The sequence below is a fragment of the Ornithorhynchus anatinus genome, chromosome 1 (assembly GCF_004115215.2).
Source record: "Ornithorhynchus anatinus isolate Pmale09 chromosome 1, mOrnAna1.pri.v4, whole genome shotgun sequence".
Lineage (NCBI taxonomy): Eukaryota > Metazoa > Chordata > Mammalia > Monotremata > Ornithorhynchidae > Ornithorhynchus > Ornithorhynchus anatinus.
This window is the reverse complement of record NC_041728.1, coordinates 36978963-37002639: the sequence shown is the minus strand read 5'-3', so window position 1 is coordinate 37002639 and position 23677 is coordinate 36978963. Positions and strand designations below refer to the sequence as shown.

General features: G+C 44.7%; 1 protein-coding gene across 3 annotated transcripts in view; it reads left to right on the top strand.

The window, feature by feature from the left end:
- The window catches only part of DPF3 (double PHD fingers 3), a 305729-nt gene that overhangs the window by 221930 nt on the left and 60122 nt on the right, over positions 1-23677 (top strand). For all 3 annotated transcript variants that reach the window (XR_003762040.2, XR_003762038.2, XM_029072157.2), the window contains exon 8: positions 21009-21137. Coding sequence is in view for 1 of the 3 variants with exons in the window: in XM_029072157.2 (XP_028927990.1) it covers positions 21009-21137 (129 nt within the window). In the remaining 2 variants the exon portion in view is untranslated. The remainder of the gene's footprint in view (positions 1-21008; positions 21138-23677) is intronic.

Here is a 23677-nt window from a genome sequence, read left to right as displayed (position 1 = left end):
TCAACCATACACACTTAGTTGCTCTCATAAACATGCCACACTCTCTCATTCAGACAGTCACACATTTCCAAAGATATATACATTCAAAGGAGAACATACACCCGCGAACACACATGCTAAGGCAGAGGTCCTCGGTACCAAGCAACCGGGGGCAGGAGTGAAACCCATTGGGTAGAGTATGGACCTGGGAGTCAGAAGGATCTGGTTCTAATCCAGACTCCGCCACCTGTCCACTGTATGATCTTGGGCAAGTCACTTCACTTCTCTCGGCCCCAGTTACTTCATCTGTAAAATGAGGATTAAGACTGTGAGCCCCACATAAGACATGGACTATGTCCAATCCAATTATCTGGTATCTACCCCAGTGCTTAGTACGGTGTCTGGCACAAAGTGAGTGCTTAACAAATACCACAAAAATGGAGAGAAGGCAAAGACACCTATGAGCCCATTGTTGGGCAGGGATTGTCTCTGTTGCCCAATTGAGCATTCCAAGCACTTAGTACAGTGCTCTGCACAAAGTTAGCTCTCAATAAATAAGATTTAATAAATACGAATGAATGAATGAATGAATCTCGCTAAGCCAGTAAGACCTCTTAGAAACTGAGACCCAGAGGATTGTATAAATAGAAGGGCATGGCAGGAGAACTGACCCTATCAGTGCATTACTGAGTGCACAATATGATATAACTCCTTTATATTGTTACACTGTACCCTCCTAAGCACTCCTAAGCTTTCACGAAGTAAGCACTCAATAAATGTGATAGATTGATCAATTGTGCATCTCAGGGAATATTGTAGATAGGAAACAAATTCCTTTCCCTGAGGCATTGGTTCAAGGTCAGTGATTTTTCCCCAAAGCTTTAATAGAAGACAAAGTTGCTTGTGGGTGGGGAACAAAAACAATTTGGCCTAGTGGGTAGAGCGTGGGCCTGGGAGTCAGAAGGACCTGGGTTCTAATCTTGGCTCTGCCCTTGTATGCTGAGTGATCTTGGGTGAGTCACTTCACTTCTCTGCGCCTCAGTTACCTCATCTGGAAAATGGGCATTAAGAGTGTGAGACCAATATGGGACAGGGACTGGGTCCAATTTGAGTAACTTATATCTACTGCAGTGCTTAGTACAGTGTCTGGCACATTGTAAGTGCTTAACAAATACCATAAAAAAAAAAAGAAAAAAAAGAGAGGGTTATGGTGAAGTCCCAGTTCCTGGTGAAAGGAATGGATGCAGCTTCCAGTTCTTAGCCTCCCCAACCCCATTTTCAAAGCCCTTCTGAAATCATGCGTCCTCCAGGAAGCCTTCACTGATTCTTCTCTCAGCTCCCCACCCTGTTTCATCCCCATCCGGCCACTTCTGCACTTGTGGGGCACCTAAGCACTTGGGTAGTCCCTCCTTCCACTTCCAGGACAGAAATGGCCATGCTTCTACTAGGGAGAAGCAGCATGGCCTAGCGGAAAGAGCAGGGGGTCAGGCAGTCAGAGGACCTGTGTTCTAATCCAAGCTCTGGCACGTGTCTGCTGTGTGACCATGGGCAAGTCACTTTGCTTCTCAGGGCCTCGATTATCTCATTTGTGGACTGGGGACTGTAGACTGTGAGCCCCATGTGGGATAGAGGCTGTATTCAACCCGATTAGCTTTGCATGTAACCCAGAGCTAAGTACAGTGCCTGGCATATAGTAAGCGCTTAACAAATACCTTATAAGAAAAAAACCCCAGCAGAATTGAGGAGCATTATTCCAGAAGTGCAGGTTTGTCTGATACAGCACAACACAATGTTGGAAAAAATGGTTGTACTCAAGCACACAGCATCGGACATAGGCAAGAACTACAATGAGAGTTTCCTTTAACGTGGGGTTCAGTGGGAACACAAACTCTTGGTTACAGGAGAGCTGAGTGTATCTTATTTTATATTCACAGCAGACATGCGAAGTATGGGGAAGGAAGATATTTTGCAAATTTTAAAAATGAGAAGCAGCGTGGCCCAGTGGCTAGAGCATGGGCCTGAGACCACTTACTATGTGTCAAGCACTGTTCTAAGTCCTGGGGTAGATACAAGCTAATCAGGCGACACAGTCCTTGTCCCTCCTGGGGCTCGCACTTTTAATCCCCATTTTACAGGTGAGGGAAAGAGGCACAGAGAAGTGAAACAACTTGCCCAAGGTCACACAGCAGACAAGTGGCAGAGCTAAGATTAGAACCCAGGTCCTTCTGATTTCCAGCCCAAGCTCTATCCACTAGTCCGTGCTGTAGACTGTTCCTCCTCCCAGCAACCAATCACGGACTGGTATTTATTGAGTACCTACCCTGCTCAGAGCACTGTACACGCTAAGGGGGGGGTCAGTGTTAGAGCCAACATTTGGAAGTTAATTTCACCTCCCTCAATTCCTAGGCTGGCTTCATTCATGCATTCATTCATTCATTCATTCATTAGTATTTATTGAGCGCTTACTATGTGCAGAGCACTGTACTAAGCACTTGGAATGTACAAATCGGTAACAGAGACAGTCCCTGCCCTTTGACGGGCTTACAGTTGGGGGAGACAGACAGACAAGAACAATGGCAATAAACAGAATCAAAGGGAAGAACATCACATTAAAACAATAGCAAATAAATAGAATCAAGAAGTAAGGCTTCATCTTACTGCCGTGCCTGCCATGATTCACCATCGAGCTGAGGGTTTATTTTTATGAAATCCCATTGAGGGGCAGATGAGCAGCAAATCCTTCCTTCACCTTCATCGATGGCATATAACGGCGGCTCAGATTTAAAGAGAGAAAGAGAAGGCTCTGTCTTCTGAACTCTTGCGAGACTGAGTTGTGCCAATTTTAAATAGCAGCTCCAGACAGTTGCTACTGCTAAGCTTGTAGCTTGTGACAACCTTGTACCAACCACTCATGAGGATAATTCAATCAGGCCCCATCTTCTCGGCCCACCAGAAAAGTCTCATTTCATTTTCTGTCTCACTGTAGCTCTGGAGGGAATGATCTGATTGGGTGCTTGGAATTGTGGGATACTCGAACTGGAATCTGAAAGCCTAGGTTAGACTAGACCTTTCCTTTTTTTCACTATTTAACCCCTTGATGTGCTAGATACCGAGTAGGAACAACAGGAAGACAAAGAAACTCTTGAAAAGACTTACATTCTAGTGAGTAAGGCAGACCAAACTAATTTTCAATATTAAGGCTTTTCTTCCATAACAACATGAAAGAAAGAATGAATGATAGAAAAGTGGGATTGCTGACTTCCTTGACATCCACCTTTATAGGTATGATGAACCTTCTGACCTGACAATCGATGGTGATTATTGGACGGTCTCTGTACTAAGTGCTTGGGAGAATATAGTATAACAGAGTAGGCAGACATATTCCCTGCCCACAACTAGCTCACATTCTGGAGGAGACAGACGTTAAAATAAATTATGGATATGTACAGAAGGGCTTTGGGACTGAGGGTGGGATGAATATCAAGTGTTTAAAAGGTACAGATTAATTAATTAATGATGGTATTTTTAAGCACTGCACTAAGAGCTGGGGTAGATACTAGCTAATCAAGTCGGACACAGGACAGACACAGGGCTCCCAGTCTTAACCCCCATTTTGCAGATGAGGTAACTGAGGCACAGAGAACTTAAGCGACCCGCTCAAGGTCATGCAGCAGTAAAGCAGCAGAGCCGGGATTAGAATCCAGCTCCTTCTGACTCCCAGGCCTGTGCTCTATCCACTAGGTCATGCTGCTTCATGAATAGGTGACGCAAAACAGAGGGGAAGTAGGGGAAATGAGGCTTAACTCAATAACTCAGAGGGGAAGGCCTCTTTGAGGAGATGTGATTTTTAATAAGGCTTTTTTTAATAAGGTGGGGAGAGTGGTGGTCTGTCATATAGGAAGGGAGAAGGAGTTCCAGGCCAGAGGGAGGATGTGAGATAGACGAGGTTGAGGAACAGCGAGTAGTTTGGCAGTAGATGAGTGAAACATACAAGCTGGGTTGTAGTAGGAAGTCAGTGAGAAAGCGCTCGGTAAATACCATAGATTGATTGATTGAAGAGATGCTCCTATAGGAAGTTAATGCTAATGTCTTGAGCAAAATAGAATTATTTCAGACTTAATCATTCAGTCCTTCATTCATTCAATCGTATTTAATGAGCGCATACAGTGTGCAAAGCATTGTACTAAGCGCTTGGGAGAGTGCAATATAACAGTAAATAGACCCATTCCCTGCCCACAACTAGCCGTTAGGTAGCATCTTAGAAACACAATGAAAGGTGTCAGAGAAAACAATGAAAGAAAGAACTAGTAACTCTCGTTTGCTCCAACCCCATTTAAGACCTATACTGTCCCATGTTCACCAGGGAAGCAAAAGTTTCTCCTCTTACAGAGAACTGTTCGCCTCCCCCAAGATGAAAATCAATGCATTAGATACCCAATAAACAATCCAAATGGCAACTGATAAACCTCCCTAATGCAATTGTCCCTCCGGCCAGCCTCAGCTACGTTTTTCTATTTCAGGAGGCAAAACAGTCACGGAGGAAGCGAAGGCCAGAGGGAATCGTATTACAGTGGCTGAATTCGTTTATCATTTGCTGTCTGGACTGAAGCTCCTTGCCGTATCTGTTTCTTTTTATAGGCTCAGTAGCCTGTGGGCTCTTGATAATAGCTAGCCAGAAAGGGAACCCGAAGAGTGATAGATAAGTTGGAGGCTTAGGCTAGCCCAGTAACACACGGGGAGTGGTTTATCACATCTGTCAGAAGCAAACGAGGAGAAAAACGGTGACAGAAAATCTTTCAGGGTCTTGGTTAATCAACTCTCTTATATGAGTGTAATCAATCAGTCAATTGTATTTATTGAGCGCTTACCATGTGCAAAGCACAGTGCTAAGTGCATGGGAGAGTACAATATAACAATATAACAGGTTCCCTGCCCACAACAAGCTTAATAATGACGGTATTTGTTAAGCGCTTTCTATGTGCCAAGAAATGTTCTAGATTATGGTTTAGAGGATAGCGATAATAATTCTAATAATTATGGTATTTGTTAAGCACTTTCTATGTGCCAGGCTCTGTACTAAGTGCTGGGGTGGGTATAAGCAAATTGAGTTTGTGAGCCCCATATGGGACAGGGATTGTGTCAGTCTCAATCCCCATTTTACAAATGAGGTAACTGAGGCCCAGAAAAGTGAAGTGACTCACCCAAGGTCACACAGCAGACAAGTGGCAGAGCCAGGGTTAGAACCCAAGGCAAAGACTGCTTCTTTTCGTCCCCAGGCTTCCATTTACACTGATTAAAGACCCATCTCCTCCAAGAGGCCTTCCCCCGGTAAGCCTTTTTTTTTCCCGACTCCCTCTCCCTACTGCATCATTTATGCACTTGGATCTGTGACCTTTTGGGCATCTGATATTCATCCCACCTTCAACCCCACAGCACTTATATATACCTATTTATAAATCACGTATTATAAATTATGTCTTTATATTAGTGTCTGTCTCCCCCCTCATTGTAGGAAGGGAACACATCTCCCAACTCTGTTATGGGGGACTCTCCCACGTGCTTAGTACAATGCCCTGCACAGAGTGAGTGCTCAGTAAATGCCATTGATTGATTGATAAACCCCACGGATTGGGCCAGATATTTCAGAAAGCATTAAATATCCATATGAGGAAACCCTCTTCCCAGGAATATATAATATACTCCTGGGATTCCTGGCATCTAAAATCTCATCCCAAGATTTTGCTAGGCTTTGGCTGAGAGTGCAGCACCTAATGAGTTTTCCTAGTGAAGCTTAAGGATAAAATCATAATGATAGTAATAATAATATTTGTTGTAAGTGCTTACTACGTGCCAAACACTGTACTAAGCACTGGGGTAGATACAAGATAATCAGGTACAAGATAATCAGGCCCTACATGGAGCTTACAATCTAAGGAGGAGGGAGAATAGGAATTGAATCCCCATTATGCAGATGAGGGAACTGAGATTCAGAGAAGTGAAGCGACTTGCTCAAGGTCACACAGCAGATGTAGCGGACAAGTGATTAGAATCCAGGTCCTCTGCCTCCCAGGCCTGTACTCTTTTCACTAATCCATGCTGCTTCTCCACACTACTTCTAATCTCTTCTTTCCTCTTACAAATACTTGGTTCTCCCTTCTTCTTCTCACCCAATGTCATTTTCCTCTTCCTTGGCTTCTTCAGCTCTGTCTTCACTGGCCTGAGTCTCCCCTATATGGAGAAGCAGTGTGGTCTAATGGATAGAGCCTGGGCCTAGGAGTCAGAAAGACCTGACTCCTAGAAAAACCTTCTCAGAAAGACCGAGAAGCAGCGTGGCGCAGTGGAAAGAGCACGGGCTTTGGAGTCAGGGCTCATGAGTTCGAATCCCAGCTCTGCCACTTGTCGGCTGTGTGACTGTGGGCAAGTCACTTCACTTCTCTGTGCCTCAGTTCCCTCATCTGTAAAATGGGGATTAAGACTGTGAGCCCCACGTGGGACAACCTGATTCCCCTATGTCTACCCCAGCGCTTAGAACAGTGCTCGGCACATAGTAAGCGCTTAACAAATACCAACATTATTATTATTATTATTACCTGGGTTCTAATCCTGGATCTGCCACTTGTTGATAAACACTTGTAAATGTTTGATTAGCTGGAAGTGGTGCTTAAAAAGCTGATGCATGCAAAAGTTCATTGGGAGGTTGTGTCTCTCTCTCCCAGCTAAATTGTAAACTCTTTGATTCGATGACTTTAAAATTTCTTGGAGGCCCCACATGGATATCCCACCAGTGTCATAAGTTCAAGTAAAAACTGAACTTTCCACCTGTCCTCAGCTTACTTACCTCTCACAGTTCAATCGATCAGCCAATCAGTGGTATTTCCTGATCGCTTAAAGTGTGTCCCCAATGCCACAAAAGTCCACAACTTTCATTTATTTCATTCAATGGTATTTATTAAGCGCTTGCTATGAGCAGAGCACTGTTCTAAGCACTTGGGGGAGTACAGTGGAACAAAGTTGGCAGACATGTTCCCTGCCCAGAGTGAGCTCGTAGTTTAGAGACACAGATGTTAATATAAATGGATAATTTATAATACCTAATTTATAGATATGTGCATAGTTTCAATGGGTTTGAGGGTGGGGAAAACATAAAACTGATTAGTGCAAAAGTTCAGTGGGAGGTGATGACTGCAGAAGGATTGCAGTGGTGTGGTATTACTGAAAATATTGTACTAACCATGGAATAGTTAAGAGAAATGATGCTTGCCCTCAAGGAGCTTATTATTTAGTTGGGGAGACAGATTACAATAAGTTTCGGGCAAGGCGAAGCAGCAGAATATAAAGATATGGACCTAAGTGTTATTGTGGGAGTTAGAAGGGAATCCCCAACTACTAAAGTGTCACAAAAGTGATGAATGCAGCAGAGGGGCATACAGGGAACACTGATGAAATAGCATTGCCTAGAGGGTAGAACATGGGCCCGGGTGCCAGAAGGTCCTGGCTTCTAAACCTGGCTCTGCCACTTGTCTGTTGAGTGACCTTGGCCAAGTTCTTCAGTTCTCAGTTTCATCATCTGTAAAATGGAGATTAAGACCGGGAGCTCTGTGTGAGACAGGAACTGTGTCCAACCCGATTAGCTTGTATCCACCCCAGTGCTTAGTACAGTGTCTGGACCATGGTAAGCACTTAACAAATACCACAATTATCATTTTCATTATTGTTATTATCATTTATGGGTAATTTATCAGGGTAGGTGTCCTGGAGAAGATGTGATTTTAGGTAGACTTTGAAGGTGGAGAGAGCAGCGTTCTACCAGAAGTGAAGGGAGAAGTAATTTCAGGTGGAAGGGAGGGTCAGTCGGTCAGTCAAGCATATTTATTGAGTGCAGAGCACTGTCTAAGTGCCTGAAAGAGGACAATACAATAATAAACAGACACATTGCCTGCCCAACAAGCTAGAAGAGAAGACAGGCATTAATAGAAATAAATAAATGACAGATACGTACATAAGTGCTGTGGGGCTGGGAGAGGGGATGAAGAAAGGGAACAAGTCAGGTCAATGCAGAAGGGAGTGGGAGAAGAGGAAGGAGGACTTAGGACTTAGCCTCTTGGAGGAGATGGGCCATCAGCAAGGCTATGAAGGCGGGGAGAGTCATTGTGCGTAAGATATGAGGAGGGAGGGCATTCCAGGCCAGAGACAGTGGAACAAAGTTGGCAGACATGTTCCCTGCCCAGAGTGAGCTCGCAGTTTAGAGACACAGATGTTAATATAAATGGATAATTTATAATACCTAATTTATAGATATGTGCATAGTTTCGATGGGTTTGAGGGTGGGGAAAACATAAAACTGATTAGTGCAAAAGTTCAGTGGGAGGTGATGACTGCAGAAGGATTGCAGTGGTGTGGTATTACTGAAAATATTGTACTAACCATGGAATAGTTAAGAGAAATGATGCTTGCCCTCAAGGAGCTTATTATTTAGTTGGGGAGACAGATATTACAAGGGCTGGCGGTGAGCTAGATGAGATAGAGGTACTGTGAGAAGGCTGGGTTGTAGAAGGAGAGAAGTGAGATGAGGTAGGAGGGGGCAAGGGCATTAAGTGCTTTAAAGCCAATGTTAAGGAGTTTCTGTTTGGTGTGGAGGAAGATGGGCAACCACTGGAATTTCTCAAGTAGTGGGGAAACATGTCCTGAGCGTTTCTGTAGAAAGCTGAGCCAAGCAGCAGAATAAAGGAAGGACTGGAGTCGGGAGAAACAGGAGGCAGGGAGGTCATCAAGGAGGCTGATAGAGTAATCAAGGCGGGATAGGATAAATTCTTAGATTAACATGGTAGCAGTTTGGTTGGAGGGGAAAGGGCGGATTTTAGAGGCCCGCAGTAAGATGAAAACAAGGCTAGAGAAAGGCAAAGCTTGCTAGCTGGCGTGTAATGGGAGAGGAGTATCGGAGAAGACTTCATGGACTCGGTGTTGGGTTCAAGTGAGTATGTCAGGGACAAGTTTATTTCTTCTAGCGACAGTAGGTAGCAGCGGTTGACAGACAGAGTTTCCTCTACTAGACAAAGCCAACTCAGCTCCAAGTAATACAGAGTTTCTTCATATTCAGTGGGTGCGACATCCAAGCTTTACACATGATCGAAGAGCGTGACACATGATATATACTCTAAGATAAGCAGAAGTGAATTTCTACTCGCTCTAATTGATTGGCCCTGCCTACGTTATAGAGGTCAGGTGGGCAAACACCACTGATAAGCAGGTCAGGGGTCATGACCTTGCTAATGAAGGAATATTGCCATCCCGTTATAAGACCTAGACATACCAAGCTTCCAGATAAAGCAGACATCTGGACAGGACAAACAAAAGAGAGAGAGGAGGATATGTGATGTGCCCCTTTTGAGGAAATGGTGGCTTTGCCAGACAAAATGGAGTCCTGGCCTAAAACCCCTCACGTTCTATCTCTTAGTATCCTACCTCTTCTAGGGACCCTAGTCACTGGAGTTACTCTTATTCACTTAACAAGAGATGGTTAGGAGACAATAAAGTGGCCAAACAGCTCAGAGGGGAATTGTCTGAAGAGAAAGGGAAAATGGAAGGCCCAGACCACTTTGCTTCCGTGGAAGCGAGGATAGGAAACAAGGAGAGAACTGATTGAATGCAATAAAACCCATGGTTAGGAGTTTCTGCTTGATGCGAAGAGGATTGGGTAACAATTAGAGGTTTCTGAGGCCTACATGCCAAATGATTTCTTAGAAAAAGGATCTAGATGGAAGAATGAGGTTGAATTAGAGAGGGGAGAGGCTGGAGGCAAGGAGGTCTGCGAGGAGGCTGATGAAATGGTATTTTTTGAGTTCTTACTATGTGCAGAGCACTGTATTAAGTGCTTGGGAGAGTACAGTATGGCACTTATATCCCATCTTTATTTTTTACAGTATTTTTAAAATGCTTACTACGTGCCAGTCACTGTACTAAGCTCTGGGAAAGATACGAGTTAATCAGATTGAGCACAGTCCCTGTCCCACAAAGGGCTCACAGACTTAACCCCCATTTTGCAGGTGAGGTAATTGAGGCCCAGAGAAGTGAATAGATTTGCCCAAGGTCACCCAGTAGTTAAGTGGTGGAGTCAGGATTGGAACCCAGGTCCTTCTGACTCCTAGGCCCGTGCAGTATCCGCTAGATTACATTTCTTCTCATCTTGACTCTTCCCCTCTAGGTTGTAAGCTCCACCCAAACGGCTACCTTACTGCTACAGGCTCTCGTAATATCCCGGCTAGACTACTGTGTCAGCCTTCTCTCTGATCTCCCTTCCTCCTGTCTCTCCCCGCTCCAGTCTATTCTTCACTCCGCTGCCCGGCTCATCTTCCTGCAGAAACGCTCTGGGCATGTCACTCTCCTTCTTAAAAACCTCCAGTGGTTGCCTATCAATCTCCGCACAAAACAAAAACTTCTCACTCTAGGCTTCAAGGCTCTCCACCACCTTACCCCCTCCTACCTCTCCTCCCTTCTCTCTTTCTACCACCCACCCCGCACACTCCGCTCCTCTGCTGCCCACCTCCTCACCGTACCTCGGTCCTGCCTATCCCGCCATCGAGCCCTGAGCCACGTCCTCCCGCGGTCCTGGAATGCCCTCCCTCCCCACCTCCTCCAAACTAATTCTCTTACCCTCTTCAAATCCCTACTTAAAGCTCACCTCCTCCAAGAGGCCTTTCCAGACTGAGCTCCCCTTTTCCCTCTGCTCCCTCTACCCCCCCTTCACCTCTCCACAGCTAAACCCTCTTCTCCCCCCTTTCCCTCTGCTCCTCCCCTTCTCCCGTCCCATCCCCTCAGCACTGTACTCATCCGCTCAACTGTATATATCTTCATCACCCTATTTATTTTGTTTAATGAGATGTACATCACCCTGATTCTATTTATTTGCTATTGTTTTAATGAGATGTTCTTCCCCTTGACTCTATTTATTGCCATTGTTCTTGTCTGTCTGTCTCCCCCGATTAGACTGTAAGCCCATCAAAGGGCAGGGACTGTCTCTATCTGTTGCCGCTTTGTACATTTCAAGCACTTAGTACAGTGCTCTGCGCTAGTAAGTGCTCAATAAATACTATTGAATAAATGCTTTGAATGAATAAACTCGATATGGGCAGGGAACATGTCTAATTCCGTTGTATTCTCCCAAGATCTAGCATGCTTTGTACATAGAAAGTGCTCAAAAAATAGCATTTCATCAGCCTCCTCGCAGAATGTTTGAATGAGCAGTTTAGATGGAGAGGAAGGGAGGGATTCTGGAGTTTCTGTGAAGAAATGTGAGATTACAGAGAAGAAGAGGGATAGCAGCTAGTGAGGTAAATTTGGAAGTCATTTGTGTTGTGGTGGTAATGGGTTTAATGGTCTTGGTCTTGGCTTTATAGATAAAGAACTCTCTTGATTCTTTATTTCTCCACTCTTTCACTTTGCTCCCTCTTCAGTCTCCTTTGCAGTCTGCTCTTCCTTCTTTCACCCTTTATAATGATGATATTTGTTAAGTGCTTACTATGTGCCAAGCACTGTACTAAGCACTGAGCACTGCGTGACGTCCTCTGCGATTCTTTTCTGGCTCTACTACACTTTACATAGGTCTCTCAGAGAGCTCCTCAGAAAACATGGTTTCTACTGTCACCTCTGTACATTTGATCAATCAATCGATCAATCAATGGTATTTATTAAGCACTTACTATGTGCACTGTACTAAGCTCTTGGGGGAGTACATTTTTTTCCCACTCCTCAAAAACCCATCTATCTCTGCGTCAAACAGAAGCTTCTTACCGTCACCTTGCCCCCTCCTACCTCTTCTCACGAATTTCTTACTACGACCCAGCCCGCACACTTCACTCCTCTAATGCCAACTTTCTCACTGTCCCTCCATCTCATCTATCTCACCGCTGACCTCTCGCCCACATCCTGCCTCTGTCCTGAACACCCTGCGTGGCTCAGTGGAAAGAGCCTGGGCTTTGGAGTCAGAGGTCATGGGTTCGACTCCCGGCTCTGCCACTTGTCAGCTGTGTGACTGTGGGCAAGTCACCTAACTTCTCTGTGCCTCAGTTACCTCATCTGTAAAATGGGGATTAACTGTGAGCCTCACATGGGACACCCTGATTACCCTGTATCTACCCCAGCGCTTAGAACAGTGCTCTGCACATAGTAAGCGCTTAACAAATACCAACATTATTATTATATCTGACAATTACTCTCCCCACCGTCAAAGCCTTATTGAAGGCCCATCTCCTCCACAAGGCCTTCCCTGACTAAGCCCACCTTTTCTCTTCTCCCACTCCCTTCTTCGTCGCCTTGACTTGCTCCCTTTATTCATCCCCCACTCCCAGCCTTACAGCACCTATATACATGTCTGTAATTTTATTTCTTTATATTAATGTCTGTCTCCCCGTCTAGATTGTAAATTCATTGTGCTCAGGGAATGTGTCTTAGTGTTATATTGTACTCTCCCAAGCTCTTAGTACACTGCTCGGCACACAGTAAGCTCTCAGTAAATATGATTGACTACAATACAACAAAGTTGGTAGACAAGTTCCCTGCCCTGGTGAGCTTAGAGTCAATCAGTCAAGCAATGATATTTATTGAGCACTTACTGCCTGCAGAGCACTGTACTGATTGCGTCGGGAAGTACAATATATCAGAGTTGGTAGACACGTTCCCTGACACAAGGAGCTTACAATCCATCAATGGTATTTATTGAGCACTTACTACATGTAAAGCACTGTACTAAGCGCTTGGGGGAGTACAATACAACAGAGTCTGTAGATAAGCTCCCTGCCCACAATGAGCTCACGGTCTAGCTTATTCCCAAATGTATGTTTTCCATCCTGCCCATTTACCTGCTCTACTATGTGATATTTCCTCCTGACTCTGGAGCTTCTCCCTTGCTTGACCCACCAAGGCTTTAAGTTTGCCATGTCTAAAACCAAATACCTCATGTTTCCTCCAAACTCCCTCTTTTCCTCTTTTAATTTTGCCATTATTGTTGATAACATTACCATTTTCCTTCCACAAGCTTGCAACCTTGCAATCCATGACTCCTTTCTCTCCTTAACCCCATTCACCCTCAATCTGTCAATTCCCGCCATTTCTTCTGCAATAATATTTCACAAATCTGCCTCTTCCTGTCTATCATTATAATCATTCTGGCACAGAGCTTAGAGTAACAGCATGGCTTAATGGATAGAGCACGGACCTGAAAGGCAGGACATGGTTTCTAATCCCAGCTCCACCACTTGTCTGCTGTTGTGACTTGAACAAGTCACTACACTTCTCTGTGGCTTAGTTACCTCCTCTGTAAAATGGGGATTAAGACTGTGAACCCCATGTAGGATATGGAGGGGTCCAACCTGATTAGCTTGCAACTACCCTACTGTTTCGTACAGTTCCTGGCATATAGTAAGTGCTTAAAAAAATCACTTAAAAATGACCATAAATGAAAAGACCTGAAAACTCCTTTTCTATTCTCTCTGTTTCTAACCTCTCCAGTTTTCAGACTGTCTTATAAAGAGCCCCTCATAGTGGTAGTGACAGTAATAGTGATAGTAATTGTAATGATAGCATTTATTGAGCTCCCATTTGCAGTGCACTGTACTAGGCGCTTGGGAAATACAGAATAAAGAAAAAAGTGACACATTCCTTGCCCACAAAGTGCTTACACTCTAATAAGGGAGACAAAGATAAATATATTTACAATTTGTGTGGCCTAGTGGATAGAACATGGGCCTGGAGTCAGAAGGACCTGGGTTCTAATCCTGGCCTCACTACTTGTCTGCTGTGTGACCTTCGCAAGTCCTTCACTTCTCTGTGCCTCAGTTCCCTCATCTGGAAAATGGGGATTAAGTCTGTGAATCCTCTGAGGAACAGGAACTCCTGTCTCTACCCTAGTGCTTAGAAAATGCCTGAAACATAGTAATCACTAAACAAATACCATAACAATAATAGTAATTATTGTTATTATTAATATTAATTATGATAATAGAGTACATATATATGCATGAGTGCTTTGCAGGGATCAAAAATGGGATCATACCACTCAATCAATCATTACTAAGTGCTAAGGAGAGTACAACAGAGTTGGAAGACATGTTCCCTGCCCACAAGGAGCTATCCCCACCATTTTTTTTTTTAATGTGGCATTTGCTAAGCACTTATGTGCCAGGTACTATACTAAGCATTGCAGTAAATGCAGGCTAGTCAGGTTGGACACAGTCCCTGTCATACATGGGGCTCATAATCTTAATCCCCATTTTACAGATGAGGTAACTAAGGCAAGGAGTAGTTAAATTAAGCCCAAGGACACACAACAGACAAGTGGCAGAGCCGGGGTTGGAGCCCAGGTCCTCTGACTCCCAGGCCCTTATTCTTTTCACTAGGTCTTACTGCTTCCTGAATCATATTCATTGAGCGCTTACTGTGTGCAGAGCACTGTACCGAGCTCTTCAGAGAGTACAGCATAACAAAGTTGGTAGATACATCCCCTGCCCATGAGTTTACAGTCTAGACCTTAGTACAGTACCGCAGCACTTAGAACAGTGCCTGGCACATAGTAAGCACTTACCAAATACCATCATCATCATTGTTATTGTTATTAGAGGGGGAGCAGACAATACAAATAAATACATTACAGACATATAAAGAAATTATGGATACATGAATAAATTACAGATATATAAATAAATGGCTCTATAAATAAATTACAGGTCTGTAAATAAATTACGTATATTGTCAGGCAGGATGGGCCCAAGGCCCAGTTGTTTCAAGAGCTACAGCTTCAGCAGAATTTCGATGCTCTGCCTGTCTGTGCCCTGCTCTGACCTGGCTCCACAGGAGCCCGAGAGAGCGGGTGGGCGGCATGTGTCCTCAGCAGGGGGTCCTCGGAAGCTCTCCTTTCCTCTCCTCCCACTCCCTTCTGCGTCTCCCTGACTCTCTCCATTTATATATCCTCCCTCCCAGCCCCACAGCACTAATGTCTAGATCTGTCATTTTATTTATTTCTATTAATGTCTGTCTCCTCCTCCTCTAGACTGCAAACTCATTGTGAGCAGGGAATGTGTGCGTTTATTGTTGTATTGTATCTCCTGAGCGTTTGGGACAGTGCTCTGCACACAGTAAATGCTCAATAATAAGATTGACTGATTGACCGACATGGCATGGCAGTGATTGAGATCATGGGTAGCAGCTTTATTCTGTGCTCATTCTGTTCTGTCAGTCTCAACAAGGGAGCCATGCTCTTTCCCCAGGCTGGAATTCCCTCTGTCCTCATCTTCACCCACCAATCCCCTTTCTCTTAAAATTCTTCAACAAAGCCTCTTTCTCCATGTGGTATTTCTTGATTAATGTCCCCCCCCCCACCACATCCTGATCGTGCCATTCCCTTGGACACCTCAGGCTGCTTGGCCTAGTCAGTCAATTGTATTTATTAAGCACTTGGAAGAGTACGATTTAACAATATAACAATAGACACATTCCCTCTCCACAACAAGCTCTAGAGGGGGAGACAGAAATTAATATAAAATGTGAATAGATATAAATAGTGGATTGAGCCCAGGCCTGGGAATCGGAGGACCTGCGTTCTAAATCCCGGCCCTGCCACTTGCCTGCTCTGTGACCTTGGGCAAGTCGCTTCTCTTGTCTGTGTCCGTTTCCCCATGATTCAATACCTGTTCTCCCTCCTACTTAGACTGTCAGCCCCATGTAGGACAGGAACTGTGTCAAATCTGATTATTTTGCACTTATTCCAGCACTTAGTACAGTATTTGGCATATGGTAAGCCACAATTATTATTATTATCTATTTGATATTTTTAGTAATAGCACTTAGGAATACAAGCCTGTCTACTTGTTTTGTCTTGTTGTCTGTCTCCCCCTTCTAGACTGTGAGCTTGTTGTTGGGTAGGGATTGTCTCTATCCATTGCCGAATTGTACTTTCCAAGCGCTTAGTTCAGGGATCTGCACACAGTAAGTGCTCAATAAATACGATTGAATGAATGAATGAAAGAATAGTATTATTAAGGCTCTGGGAAAGAAGCACATGGATTACATATAATCAATCGATCAATCAAGGGAATTAATTAAGCACCGACAGTGTGCAGAACACTGTACTAAATGCTTGGGAGAATACAGTACCGCAGAGTTGGTAGACAGGTTCCCTGCCCACAGTGAGCTTCCAGTCTAGAGGGGAAGACAGTCATTAATACAAATTAATTAATTGTGGATATGGACATAAGTACTGTGGGACTGAGGATGGGGTGAATATAAAGTGAGACCAGGGCACAGATCCAAGTGCACAGATGACTCAGAAGGGAAAGGGAGTCAGGTAAAAGAAGGCTTATTTAGCGAAAGCCTCTTGGAGCCTCTTGGACATTTAATAGAATGGTAATCTGTCCTACGTGAAGAAGGAGGGAGTTCCAGGATAGAAGGTGGGTGAGAGCAAGGAGTCGGTGGTGAGATAGATGAAATCAAGGAACAGTTAATAAATTGGCATCGATGGCACCAAGTTTGTGGGCTGGGTTATAGTGGGATATCAGGGAGTCAAAGTAGGAGGGGACAAGGTGATTAGGGGCCTTAAAACAGATGGAAGGAGTTCCCATTTGATGCAGAAGCAGCACGACATAGTGGCTAGAGCACGGGCCTGGGAGTCAGATGGTCATGGGTTCTAATACCGGCTCTGCCGTTTGTCTGCTGTGTGACCTTGGGTAAGTCACTTCACTTTTCTGGGCTTCAGTTCCCTCATCTTTAAAATGGGGATTAAGACAGTGAGCCCCATGTGGGACAGGGATTGTGTCCAATCTGATTTCCTGTATCTACCACAGCACTTAGAACAGTGCCTGGCACATAGTAAGCACTTAACAAATACCGTCATTATTATCCATATTATTATTATTATATGGAGGTGGATGGGCAACCACTGGAGGTTCTTGAGGAGTTGGGGAGATGTGGAATGAACGTTTTTATAGGCATAATGGCCTGGGTGTCAAAAGGTCTTGGGTTCTAATCCTGGCTCTGCCACTTGTCTGCTGTGTGACCTTGGGCAAGTCACTTCACTTCTCTGTGCTCACTTTATTTCTCTGTACCTCAGTTCCCTCATCTAAAAAGTGGGAATTAAGATTGTGAGCCCCACATGGGAAAGGGACTGTGTCCAACCTGATTACCTTGCATCTACCCCAGTGTTTAGAACAGTGCTTGGCACCTAGTAAGCGCTTAACAAATACCATTATAAAAATGATCCCAGAAGGAGTGTGAAGTATGGACTAGAGTGGGGTAAGGCAGGAGGCTGCTGCAGTAAAAAAGGCAGTATATTAGTGCTTGGATCAATGATCTAAGAGCGAGGGTGGTATGAAACTAAATCATTAAAGACAAGAACGAGGATAAGCACCAAAGGAGCAGCAGGATTTCAGGCTCCTCTCCGTTCATTTAAACCATCGCAGAAGGTGACCTTTCCAGTGTTCTAAAAGACCTCACACTGTCTTCCCCAGGTAGCTTGGGGATGTGGAACAGATTCACTCCCGCATGGTGGGCTAAGACATCCCGTGTCAGGGGAGAGATGGGGGGATGATGGGGCTGCAACTGTTTGAACCCTTTCGGGCCTGGAGCAAGGGCTGATGGAAACTTCTCTCCCACACAGCTGGCCCAGAAGAAGCTGTGGACATGTCAGTCACGCTGCTGCCATTGCCCACTCGTTTCCATTATCTTTCTGTATTCTCACATACGTTCATTCTATCTACTTGTCTTCCCCTTAGATTTTAAGCTCACTGTGTTTATTCTGCTCTTGTATATTCCTCAGGAGTGCTCTCCGTACAAGAGGCCCTCAGTAACTACTGCTGTTGTTGGCAATAGTATTTCAATAGGAATGTTTCCCAGAAATATTTCCTAGTGTTTCAAGGAGGAAGGAAGGACAGTGGTGAATGTGTGCATTTCGAGGCCTGTTTTCATTAACGTGCTTAAAGACGAGTCAAGGAGCAAACATTTCTTTTCTGAGGTGAAGGGAAGAAAGTCCTTATGCAAATAAGCTGTGATGCAGTCATCACTTACGGTCCCTCCAGAAAAGCTGTTGAGTTGATAAATAAGTACTTGAGTTGAAAGAGGTAAAACCTTCATCCTCCCTACTCCCTCTCCCTTCTGCATTGCCCATGCGCTTGGATCCGTATCCTTTAAACATTTGATATTCCACCCACCCACGGGCTTTTCTTGGGCGAATGAAGGGAACCGAGTTCATCTGGCCCAATCTTTGACTCACTGATTCTAGTTTTCTTTCTGTTAGCAATCCAGAGCATTTTGGCTTTGTTCCTACTTAGGCAATGCAGAAAGAAGAAACAGTAGGGGAAATGAGTCCATATCTGTGATTTATTTTAATGTCTCCCCCATTCCTAGACTGTAAATTCCTTGTGGGCAGGGAGCATGTCTGCCACCTATGTCTTGTTGTACCCAAGTGCTTAGCACAATGCTCTATGCACAGTTAGCGCTTAAATACCACTGATCACATAAAATGGGTACAGTGGACTTCCACATAGTGTGGTTGTGTGTTTGTGTGTGTGTGGTGTGTGTGTAAAGTAGGGTGCTGAGAGTGAAAGAGGGGAAAGTTGTTGTTTCCTTTGCCAGAAAACAATCACCATGTCATGATGTTAGATACATAAAAAGTTCTCACAGTTTCCTGGTATTTGTTCCTGACTCAGAGGATCTATCGAGAAGCAGCGGGGCTAATGGATGGAGCCTGGGTCTGTGAGTCAGAAGGACCTGGCTTCTCATCCTGGCTCTGTTGCTTGCAGGCTGTGTGACCTGGGGCAAGTCACTTCACTTCTCTAGGCCTCCGTTCCCTCATCTGTAAAATGGAGATTAAAACTGTGAGCTCTATGTGGGACAGGAACTGTGTTCAGTGCGATTATCTTGTATCTACCACACGGCTTAGTACAGTACCTGACATTTATAAAGCTCTTAATAAATACCACAATTATTATTATCTATAGACAGTGATTAGATGGGGAAAGCAGACTTCAAATGAGAAGGGATGAACCTGGGTTTCCCTGTTCAACCACCTCTCAGGTTCCTAGCTCCCGTCTTTCAATAGTATTTATTGAGCACTTACTATGTGCAGAACACTGTACTAAGTGCTTGGAATGTACAATTCGGCAACAGATAGAGACAATCCCTGCCCAAAGACAGGCTCACAGTCTGCTTGCCCATGTCCTGCCTCTGGCCTGGAATGCCCTCCCTCTTCAAATCTGACAGACAATTACTCTCCCCACCTTCAAAACCTTATTGAAGACATATCTCTTCCAGGAGCCCTTCTCTGACTAAGCCCCCCTTTCCTCTTCTCTCACTCCCTTCTGCGTTGCCCTCATTTTCTCCCTTTATTCATCCCCCCCTCCCAACCCCACAGCACTTAGGTACATATCCATAATTTATTTATTCCTATTAATGACTGCCTTCCCCTCTAGACTGTAAGCTCATTGTGGGCAGGGAATGTGTCTGTTTATTGTTGTATTATACTCTCCCAAGCGCTAAATACAGTTATCTGCACATGGCTAGCATTCAATAAATATGATTGAATGAATGAATGAATGAATGGATCATATTCTGTAGAGCCATGATGCTTCTGGACCTCAGGGGAAGAAAGAGTGTTTCTTTTGGGACCCTTCTTACTGTGGAAGTCAGTGGCATTTATTGAGCCCTTACTGAATGCAGAGAGCCCTGTACTCTGCACTTGGGAGGGTGCCTTATAACAGAGTTGGTAGACATGTTCCCAACCCACAACGAGTTTACAGTCTAGATGGAAGCAGCGTGGCCCAATGGTTAGAGCCCAGGCCTGGGAGTCAGAAGGACCTGAGTCCTAATCCCTACTATACCATTTGCCTGCTCTGTGACCTTGGATGAGTCACTTCATTTCTCTGGGCCTCAGTTATCTTATCTGCAAACTGGGGATTCAGACTGTGAGCCCCCTGTGGCATACGAACTGCGTCCGACCTGATTAGCTTGTATCAACTTCAGCACTTAGTATGGTGTCTGGGACAAAGTAAGCACTTAACAAATACCGTAAAAAGGGAGCTTATAGTTTAGGGGAAATGAGCCAATTTCAATTACTGTTTCTGCTCCCTTTAACTGACAGGGCATTGGTCTTCTCCCTGATATCTTAAATTCCCTGGAGTAGCTTACTGATGGTTTTGGGCCCTTTGCAATGTACCACAGACTCCAATCTACTGAAGTAGATAGAGGGTTCTCATTCACAGGTTTTCCTTTGTGAAATAAACACCTTCCCTTTCTTTTCCATCATAAAAGTGACCTCTTTAGGATTCCTATCTTGAGCCACCTGGGTTAGCACCCAGGAAATACAAAGAACGTGGCTTCGGTATTCGGAAAATAACATGGGGCAAAGTGGATGTTGAAGGGATGGAGCCCAGAATCCAAGAAGTATTTTGTTTCATTTTTTGTTTTTTAAAGGAAGTTTAATTAGCATTGCCCCAAGTAGCATGGCTTCAGCAGAACCATGAAGGGTGAGTAACCATTCTTGTCATCCAAAGAGAAGCAGTGTGGCCTAGTGGCTAGAGCATGGGCCTGGGAGTCAGAAGGACCTTTGTTCTAATCCCGGCTCTGCCCCTAGTCTGCCGTGTGACCTTGGGCAAGTCATTCACTTCTCTCTACCTCAGTTTCCTCATCTACAAAATAAGGGTTAAAACTGTAAGCCTCATGTGGGGCATGGACTGTGTCCAACCTGATTACTCTGTACCCACCACAGCACTTAGAACTGTGCCTGGCACATAGTAGCTGCTTAACAAGTAGTATTTTTTTTTAAATCCCAAAAGGGACTATGCCGAAATGCTCTGGACCAACAACGAGAAGAGGACTAGAATCAGAGACTCAAAGATGGGGCAAAATGAGCCCAGTTCCATTCACTTGTCCAAGGAAAGTCCGTAAACGTTGAAAAATTGGTTATGCCAGGCTGCTTATGGGGGTGGGCGAGGAGAGAAAGCAGGAACCACCTGCCTACCTGAAAATGAGATTTCTCACCTTTTCCACAGCCCAGAAAGGACCAGACGGAAGTGTAATTCCCAATAACTACTGTGATTTCTGCCTGGGAGGTTCCAACATGAACAAAAAAAGTGGCCGGCCAGAAGAGTTGGTTTCCTGTGCAGACTGTGGACGATCTGGTAAGTGGGGGGCCCTTCCACTTGAATCTTTCTTCCTCAAATGAACCTAGGAGCAATTCCCCATTTGCCCCTAAGCCATGGGGTGGGTGGGAAGGGGGACGTGGCGGTGGGGGGGGGGGGAGGCCAAAGGAAGGAGGTGGTTTGGAGGGAAATGGATATTTTTTATTTTTAAAGAAACAGTTTGTTGCATAGGTCCTGTTTTTCTCTTCTCCCCGAGAGCTAGGGGAGAGGGTGGGAAAGAATCATTGACGTATTTTTGGCCTCTGCACTAGGTGAAAACTGTTTTTGGGGTCGGGGAGTGGTGTTGGTGTGAAAGAGAATGAGGGGAAGGTGAAACACCAAGAGCAAACCCACACCAATGCACTTTCTTTTATCGCACCACGGGCTTATCCATGCAAAGCTGTTTTATTGAAACTGTGACGGGGAAAGGGACAAGGCAGACCTAGGCAGGCCAGGCCTTCAAACCACTGTCTGTCAGGATGTCACTTAACACCGGGCTTTTGGATATCTCCATGCTCAGCACCTTCCATCGACAACTCATCTCATGCGTTTTCCCTCATAAACTATACCGAAGAGGGTGGATGTTAAGGGGGAGAAGCTACCTAGGTTCAGCCTCAAGGATCATCTTGTATCATTTTTTTCCATAGCAAATATTTTTGCCATTCTATTTGGGATCCTCTTTTCCAGAAAAAAAAGTAATCACAGCTCTTTGCTTTTCTTAATGTGGCTTTTTTTTTTAACCTTGGCATTTTTGGTTGGAGAGGGTCGAGAGGAGCAGGTAATTTTCTCTCAACTACTTATGTTCCATAACTAAGTCCAGGGAGGCTGGAGCAAGAGATTTCAGCCTCCAGAAGCTGTCAGGCAATTGAAGAAGTTTTAGCACTCAGACATATCTGGATGAATCTTGTCTAAGTAGCTCCCTGACAACCACCCCCCCCCCAGCCCCCTGCACTTTCCTCTCCCCCAAATCCGGCCAGGGCCTATCCCACATTGGATTGCTCTAAATCCTAGCTGTTCTGCAATGGGCCCTTGTGCAGTCATTAGCTTGAGCCTTCTGTTTCTGTGTTCTCAGGACTGATTTTTTTTATGGTATTTGTTAAAGCCCTGTACTAAGCGCCGAGGTAGACGCAAGCTAATCGGGTTGGATGCAGTCCCTGTCCCTTGGGGAGCTCACACTCTTAATCTCCATTAATCCCCACTTCTTTGTGCCTCAGTTACCCCATCTGTAAAATGGGAAATGAAATTGTGAGCCCCACATAGGATAGGGATTTGCTTGTAACCACCCCAGCTCTTAGTACAGTGCTTGGCACATAGTAAGCACTTAACAAATACCAGAATTATTATCATTATCATTTTACAGATGAGATAACTGAGGCACAGAGAAGTGAAGCAACTTGCCCAAGGTCACACGGCAGACAAGGGGCAGAGTCGGGATTAGAACCAGGTCCTTCTGAATCCCAGGCCCGGGCTCTATCCACTAGGCCACGCTACCTCTCTAGGGCAGAAGACGGGCTCTATAGACCAATGAGTTATTGGAAAAGGGTTTCTCATTTTTATTCCTCACAATCCCAACGTGTAGCCTTTGGCTGTTATTTTCCCAGTAAACATCTTAGTATCAGTGTCTTCCACTTGTGCACAATGACTAGGAACTATTGATTTGGTCTCGATCGTGGTTTATATATGTACCTTTCATATACGGTGTGCTAACGCGTTGAGCTCCTTAAACAGATGTTAGCGCGGGAAGACTGGGCCCCTGTAACCGCTGGACTCTTGTCTACAAATGAGGAAATTTAAAAAGCCATTAAAATCAATCCCCAAAAAACTACATCCCATCAAGTACAGTAAATTTACAAAGATGTCTTCTGTCAGAACGATCTATAACCATGCAGCTCATATGTAGTAAGGCTAGGAGAGGGGAAAGAAGGGCAATCTTCACCAAGTTCTTGGAAACTATTTACATAAATTGTTCATGACAAATGAAGATGCATCATTCCATCGTCTCCTCGTAGGCAAAAGAGAGGTTTGACGATTCATGAAGGAATTAGTGGGTCCTTTGCTTCTGAATCTTGTCTCTGGGTCCCTCTTAGTTGGATAGGTGGGCATTTCAGGCCCAAGGTACTTTTATGATATTCATCTAGGACTGATCTGTATGGACCATCCAATCAGCTGTTTTGGGATGCCTGTAACGTAGCAGAGATACCTCTGGAATAGCTGTTAGCTCTGTTTGTCAACCGGCTAAGGCAGGGTGGGTGGGCAATATTTATGGGTGGTCTTTTTCAGAGAGGGAGGTACAGTAAGAACTGTCTGTCCCTTCCCACCTACTCTGCTGCCTCTATTTTCCTGATGGGCACCGGTTTCCTAGAACTGGGGCTCTCAAGGTGGAAACCCAAGTGATCTGGTAATTACCCAGAAGCACCTTGGTGATCCATTGTGATGTGAAAGCATTTAAACTAAAATTTTGCACAACTCAAAGGTTTATATTGTTTCTAAGTGTCTTGACCTTCTCCGTCCTCATCCCTTCTCCATCTGGTATGCTGCCC